The sequence below is a fragment of the Seriola aureovittata genome, chromosome 7, assembly GCF_021018895.1.
Source record: "Seriola aureovittata isolate HTS-2021-v1 ecotype China chromosome 7, ASM2101889v1, whole genome shotgun sequence".
NCBI classification, from domain to species: Eukaryota; Metazoa; Chordata; class Actinopteri; order Carangiformes; family Carangidae; genus Seriola; species Seriola aureovittata.
The window spans coordinates 84,839-92,500 of record NC_079370.1 but is presented as its reverse complement, the minus strand read 5'-3'; the positions used below and the strand labels follow the sequence as shown (position 1 = coordinate 92,500).

The 7,662-nt window shown below is 40.5% G+C and overlaps 1 protein-coding gene across 5 annotated transcripts; it reads left to right on the top strand.

The window, feature by feature from the left end:
- Nucleotides 1-1,369: 1,369 nt before the first annotated feature.
- Nucleotides 1,370-7,244, top strand: etsrp (ETS1-related protein). 5 transcript variants are annotated; one of them, XM_056379662.1, is made up of 8 exons: nt 1,370-1,518; nt 2,628-2,709; nt 4,204-4,290; nt 4,381-4,455; nt 4,546-4,698; nt 4,798-5,037; nt 5,396-5,514; nt 6,366-7,244. In XM_056379662.1, exons 1-8 carry the CDS (start codon nt 1,453-1,455, stop codon nt 6,621-6,623), a joined length of 1,080 nt encoding a protein of 359 aa, XP_056235637.1. In that variant the 5' UTR covers nt 1,370-1,452; the 3' UTR covers nt 6,624-7,244. The 5 variants fall into 5 exon arrangements, with proteins under 5 accessions (XP_056235637.1, XP_056235636.1, XP_056235635.1 ...); XM_056379661.1 differs by having other exon boundaries at nt 4,171-4,290; nt 4,549-4,698; XM_056379660.1 differs by having other exon boundaries at nt 4,171-4,290.
- The last annotated feature ends 418 nt before the right edge of the window (nt 7,245-7,662 follow it).

The following is a 7,662-nucleotide window of genomic DNA, read 5'->3' as shown; positions in this document are numbered from 1 at the left end:
GGAAATATCTTCAATTTGTTTATTTGTTTGAGTTCTTATGAACATGTGGTGAGGGAGATAGCCTCATTCTCAGTTGTTTTCTCCCCTGTTGATCAATGAGCATTGTCCCTGGAAAAATGAACTAATAGAATACAAGTGAATAATCACATATTTTAAAGGTATGGTTTTATCTGTAGGGCTCTGTTTATACAGGGGAACTCAGCAATGAGTCAGTCACATGACTGTGTTGTTCGGAACAGGAGATTTATTGTAGGGACTGTTTTCAGTAATAAATGTGTCATACATTTACATTTTGGGTACAGAAAGCACCAAACAGATATTAAAATAAACAAGCATTTCTTCAAACACTAATGAACTGTTTTACTTTATGAACTTAAACTGACAAACAGTAGGTAGTTGTGGCATGTGCCAAAGCTTGGGACCCTACTACTTAATAACCCCCCTTTCACCAAGATACCACAGCTTGCACATGCACCACAGGTCCAGAAGCTCAAGGATTTTTCAATCTCTCTTCCTGGAGATCTCTTTTAAGTCCTGAGATATTTTCAGGTTGTCTTGAACACACACCATGTTTATCTGCCCACAAATCATCAAGGATGTTCAGGTCCGGGGACTGTGAGGCCCCGTTCCAAAGGTTTCATCTTGTGTTTCTTGAAGTAGCTCATGGTGGATTTTGAGATCTGCTCTGGATCACTGTCCCGATGAAGAAGCCAGCCTCTTTTCAGTTTCAGTTTCTCGACTGACGGCAGGACATTTGCATCCATAATTTGCTGATATTTAGTGGAATCTGTTCTTCCCTCTGTCCGCGCAGTGTTTCCTGTGCCACTGGCAGCCACACAACCCCCAAAAGTGGAATATTTCCACCCTCATGCTCAACAGTAGGCAAAGAGGAAGGAATTACATACTGAGTTAGTGCACATGCCACAATCACTGTTTTTTAAGCTCATGACATAAAAAATACCTGGGCATGAATATTTGAAGAAAGGCCCATTTTAATGTCTGTTTGCAGTTTAATGGTTGTGTTTTCTTTTCACTTAAAAATAGACAAAATAAGGATTTTTTCCAACCTTTCACTTATAACTGAATTAGACTGTATTGTAGCTTTTTTGTTCTTATAAATATTATTATTACGAGTCTGCGGCATTTTCCTCTTTTAACCTCCATTTTGATTATTAGCTAGCACATATAAACCAGTGAGTATTGTTTTTTTTATTTTTATGAATGAATCTTTGGTTGCTAGGGGGAAGCGATATGGGGGGGGGGGGGGGGGTTTGACGTCACGTGCTGTTAAACAAACGCTGGTCACGACGCAAAGCGGTCACGCGCCCCTCCCACCACCTCCCTACTGGTTTATAACGGGACCGGTCCGACCGGACACTGGCCACACAGTTGTATAGTAGCGTGTAAACGTCTGGAAAACAGCGACGAATAGAGAGAGAAGGGAAGAAAGTGATGTACTGGGACACTGTCATCAAACCTGGAGACAGACACACAGACAGCAAAGACTCGGAAGTAAAGGTAGGTTTTCAATTGAATTTCATTTATTTTATTTCCTCATTGAAAATAAAGGAAATAATCCAGAAAATGATTTCATTCATTCATTGCATCCAGGTTACAGCTTCTGTTGCCTAGTTTGTCTTTAATCATTTATCACACTGAATCCTACTAAAGACTGAGTAAGCTAATCAGGTTTTTTCACTAGTTTCCAACATTTTATAAAATAAATGATTAATTGATTAATCAGAAAAATAATTATTGATGATGAAAATAACTGTAAAATGCATCCTTACTCTTGTGGCTGTAAAAATGTATTGGGACTTTGATGTTCTCTGTCACTGGTTATTTTTGCGGAGGCTAGATTACCAACCTGGCAAACAGGACAACTCACCAGGGGTCCCAGACCCCCAAGAGCCCCAAAAGTCTCAGGTTTACTTCATATCATTTAGGTCTACGTAATCTGAATAATTGAAAATTTGTTATAAATTTGAAGCACATCTTGTGGCCCGGTCTTGTAGAGGGACTCAGCCAAAAAACTCATTTGATTTGAAGTTTTATCAATTTGCTTGAATTCTTTCTGGGTGTGTCAAATAATTAACACTCAGAAAACCTTGGTAGGGGTCGTATTATTCCACAACAGAAATACTGCAAGACTGCAATCAATGATTTTTTTATTATTAATCTGTTTGATAGTTGTTGTTTTTTTAATGATCGATTGATTGTTTAATGTTTAAAATGTCAGCAAATAGTGAAAAAATGCTGGTCATTATTCCCTGAAAACCATCAAACCTTCACATTTGAGAACCTGGTACCAGTGAATCTTTTGGCATTTTAGCTTTAAAAAGTTAATCATCGAAATTGTTGCCAATTAATTTTCTGTCAATTGAGTAATAAACTGATCATTTCAGCTCCTGAGTACTGGCTGGTTTCTGGCTGTCTGGGGAAATAATGAAATTGCCAAGGAATGGTGAGGTTCACTATAGGGGCCCAATAACAATATTTTGCCCCAGGACCCACAGGAGGTTAAACCAGCCATGACTGTTGCCTCTGCCTCTAGATATTGATCAACAGTAAGTGCTGAAACTTGCATTAATGATGAAACTTGTAATCACATGGCTCTTTCAACACAGATGGAGATTTGCCAGACTGGATATTACACAGAAGACTTCAGGACACAGGAAGTGCCAGCTGGCTTCGACTTTGCATCCTATGGTGAGTTTAGGGAATCCCTTGACTCTGTGATGTTGCTGCATCACAAGTTAAACACCATGACTTTTGTCCTGGTGATAGTACGAGGTTTAAACTCTCAGCGGTGAGCAGCCCAGTCAGATATAAGGACAACATTTTTTTTTTTTTTTTTAATGTTTGTGCGATCTGTTTCCTCTGAACCTGAGCAGCTGAAGGACAGAGGAAATATTTTCGCAGACAGTATCATCACAGCTGTCAGAGCTTTCTCTGTGCGACCTTCACACTGGGGGCTCTCGCTCAAACCCACAAGCTGTCAGGATAATGGGGTACTGCTGTGTACTGCTGTGTGTGTGTGTGTGTGTGTGTGTGTGTGTCTGAGTGAATAATGCTCAAATGGGCGGAGGTAGACAAAGACCAAGACAAACGGGGTGGTCAGGTTAAAGACACTCTCCATGTTGCACTCCCCTCCCTAATCCTTTCCTCCAGACTTCCTCCTCGAACAGATTTAGAGACCCCCCCCCCCCATCCCTCCATCACTACTCTGTCACACTCCCTCCACTGGCGTTTCCTCCTCTCTCTTCCTCTCCCTCCCTCCCCTGTTTCCTCCTCATAGCTGCCCCCATCCATTGAGCTGAACAAACCTGGGGTGCATGGGCTTGAGTGCCTGATGCTGATTCCACAGTAAACAAATTGCTTTTCCTTGTGTCAACATCCACCACAAAGATAATAACCCAAACTTACAAATTCATCTTTCCTCTCTTAACGACTGTTTCCCTGAGCTGAGCTGTCGTTTAAAGGACCATACCAAAGATTTAGCTTTTTTTTAATTGTACAGTATATACTCTTAGGTTCATTTCCTGCCTGTAAGGCAGCCTCTGGTTTCAATTCATTTTAATCATGGTAAGAAAATCTACTTGCAGAGACTTAAAAGTTGCTCGAAATGCTGTAGACAGTTGCTTTTTTCATCTTGATACTGTAATTTAGCTGTGAGTGTGGTTATGCTCATTCAGCGGGCGCTCCAACATTCGAAATTTAACACTCAGCTGCCAAAAAGTCATGCGCTCACAGCTTGAGTTGTAAGAAAATCAAACTAAAAAGACAAACAGTAACTAAACATAGGCATCCTGAAAAAGATGATAGAAATTTATTGCTTTAAAAAGTTTGCTGTGCAGCAGCTGACTCTCGTGTCTGACTTTCCCCATAGTGCCTGTCTTTGACCAAAAACGGGTGGATAAGTCTTAAATGCAATGAAAATCAAGCAAATTTTGAGTCTCTGCAAGTGAGATTCCATCCTGTGCTGCAATAAATGGAAACCACTGGCTTCCCAGTTAGGATGAAATTGATCAATAAACATTTGGCTTTAATGTAAATTATATAGGATAAAAACCACTGGTATGGTCTTTTTTACAAGCATGAATTGTGCTTCTGCCCTGCCTCCATCATCATTCACTGACTCCATCTGTCTGTATTGTGTTTAACCTCCAGACTACCATGGTGAAGACCTGTCTTTTCTGTTAGACAGTAAAGCACCTGCACAGCAGCAGTATCCAGCAGAGAGCAGCTACCCAGAGCCACCAAAAGCTTCTCATCCTTACGACACCAAAGGTTAGAGCCTCAAAGTATACCTTATGGTCACATGTCATTGTTGTTTTTGACTTTTATCACAATATTTGCTCTCTTTTATTTTTCCCTCAGTGAGCACCAGTGACACTGCTCTCTTCAACCTGGACTCATACCAGGAGTTCAACTGGTGGGCCTCATATCCACATGGTGAGTCTTGGACTCTGTAGTCTCACTCATGTACCTGAATTACCTTTTTAGAAGGACTTCCTTTTTCTGACTGACTTTCTTTATCTTTAGCAGATGGACTGACAGTAGATCAGTCTCAAACTGGATTCCAGGGGTCTCCACAGACATACCAGAGCCTGGTGCCCCAGAGTGGACAGTTCAGCCCAGCCATGGAAGACAGCCACAGCCCCTTTGTAACTGGAAAAGGATCAACCGCGTTACAAAGTAAGAAATTTCCACTCATGGATATTTAAAGAGAAAAAAAATCACCCTGCCAGTGGCCTGGTTTATCAGTTCAGCGTGTAATTCCTCTCTTTGTTCCAGGTGAGACAGATCAGAGCTACTATGACTCTGACGGACAGAGGCACTCGTCGTCCTTCTGGCCTGATTACTCATCTCCCAGTTTCACTGCCCCACTACCACACCCGCCTCAGGCCTCCTGCCCTGCCAGCTCCAGCCCTCACTCGTCAGAGCAGTACTGCCCCCGTATGGCCAAACGCAAAAACACACACCCACAGAGGCCAGACCGGGAGGGCCACATGACCGGAATGTCAGCTTATCCAGGTTGGAATATACTGTCTTATCTATTACGTCTTTATCAGATGAGAACACTCTACACGTTTACAAAAAATATATTAAAGTTCCAAGAAATAAGAAATATAGATGTTTCTCTCTGGTCCTGAAGTGCTGTCATTTTGGACACATGAGATGTTCACCTGACCACAGAAAAGTGTGTCGTCCTTTGCTTCTCTAAATGACTGAGAAAAACATTCATTACATTTATGACAGTTATCACTTAAAGGATCTGAATACTTCCTGGACGACTGATTATTACAGGTTAATAAAAATCTGTTGCCATTATAATTCCAAATTGCCTCTTGCACCCAAACTAATCAATGTATTTATTCATTTATTCATTCAGGTTCTGGTCCAATCCAGTTGTGGCAGTTTTTACTGGAGCTACTTTTGGACTCTGCCTGTCGTACCTTCATCTCCTGGACAGGAGACGGCTGGGAGTTTAAGATGTCCGACCCCACAGAGGTAAGGAAACATCTTGTTTTGGATCAAGGCCACTGCTGACTACTACATGACAGCAGTGGAACATAACTAAGTACATTTACCTAAGTACAATTGCGAGGTACTTTACTTGAATATTTCCATTTTATGCTACTTTATACTTCTAGTCCTCAACATTTTAAATGCAACTGTTTTACTTTTAACATTACATTACATTACATTTAATTAATAACATGTAGCTACAACTTACTCAAGATTTTACATAATTGGTCACGTTTCAGATGTTTATTAGTTGTTAGCTGTTTGACCGAAAACACATTTTCACTCTAAACTTCTCACATGGTTTGATGTACATAATTGTTTGATTTAAATTAATATAAATCAAACTATTGATATTTAATAAGTTGCAAGAAAGCAAAGATGAAAGAAGAGTCCAGATGTGAAAACAAAGTTGTGTAGCAGAGCTTTGTTTTCTTTGCTGCCCCTTAACCATCTCATGACCTCTCAGATTTATCCTGTGACCCTTTGGAGGGGCCGTATATAAAGTAGTTAAAACTAGCTCTGTCTCAGCCAGCTGCAACTATAAAATACTGTGCATTTATATGTGAGTATTTACAGTCTAATAATGTCATATATGAGTGAGTACGTTAACTTTTGATAATCACAGTATATTTTGCTGTTAATGCATCTGTACTTTTACTTAAGTATGATTTTGAATGCAGGACTTTAAATTGTGACCCTATTTTTACCTCGTTCTATCATACTGGATTTGAGTACTTCTTTCACCTCTGCTACATGGAAGGTTTATTCAGTGTTTTTGTGAGGTATAAACACACCTCAGTTCAACTCTTAAGTGGTTTTCTTTCATTCCACAGGTGGCCAAGCGCTGGGGACAGTGCAAGAACAAACCCAAGATGAACTATGAGAAGTTGAGCCGTGGCCTGCGTTACTATTACCACAAGAACATTATCCACAAGACGGCAGGTAAACGCTACGTCTACCGCTTTGTCTGCGACATCCAGGGCATGCTGGGAAAGACGGCACAGGAAGTACTGACCAGTCTGAACGTTTTGCCCACAAACACCGAGTCGTGGCAGTGCCCTGGGGTGCCAACGGCGGTGACGTCACAGTAGGAAACGGGTGCCTGGACTGGAATGGTGCTGCTGGCTGAGAGTGACCAGCATATTTTACCAGAGTACTACATCCTACAAAGGGAACACTGCCTCTTCAAGCCCTGGCTGAACTACAGTATCCTCGTAGGGTGATGTTGTCACAGTCAGACCAGGAACCAGTTTGTAGATGCTGCATTTCAGGGAAAAAAGAAATCATAAATTCACCATGCAGTCAGTCTTTAAAGATAATGTTACCTTTTCTTAAATAATAGATAACACTAAATGGAAGTCTTCCAATACCTGACCCACAAACATAAATCTGCTTAACCTCAGGGCTAAACAACTGCAGCACAGGAACTATCCAAGTAGCATTTGAAGCACTATAAACACATGCTTTTTGCAACATCTGGGGCCATATTTTCATTTGATGTGTTTGTAAGGAGCTAATGATTTGTAAATACTGTTTATATGAACCCATATGTAGAGTTTTGTGCATTTATATAATTTTTTTTTAAATACAAAACTCATGTCTACCTCTGTTGATAATCGGAATAACAAACTGAGATCATTTTCTGGCACTCACTGTGAAAGTTTTAGCCTGTGTGATGATTGTTTAGTGTAAATAAACTGTATATAAACATAGATTTGTGTGAAGAGTCTCACTCCATACTGTACAAGCTGTTTCATCCTATGCAAAATGTGTTTAGTTTTCCATCCAGAATCTACATTTAATTATGAAAATATTAAAATGTGTGTTTCTGGTACTCATGCATGGGGGGTGGGGGGTAGTCAGTGTATGACAGGAGAACTGATTAGCTTAGCCTATAGCACACAGTATAAGCTAAAGGCTTTACTTCCATACATAATGCTGCCTTCCTGTGCCACTCGTAATTAACTTGTAGGGGAGAACGGGGTTGGTAGTCACATTTTTTCTTTTATTTGAATCCCTAGAAAACTGTATCCTTAATAGAGTCACTTTCAATCTGCAGATGTGTAGTGTCAAATATGTCTTGTTTGGGGGTTGGTTGTCATAAACTATGGGGTTGGTTGTCCCTATGTG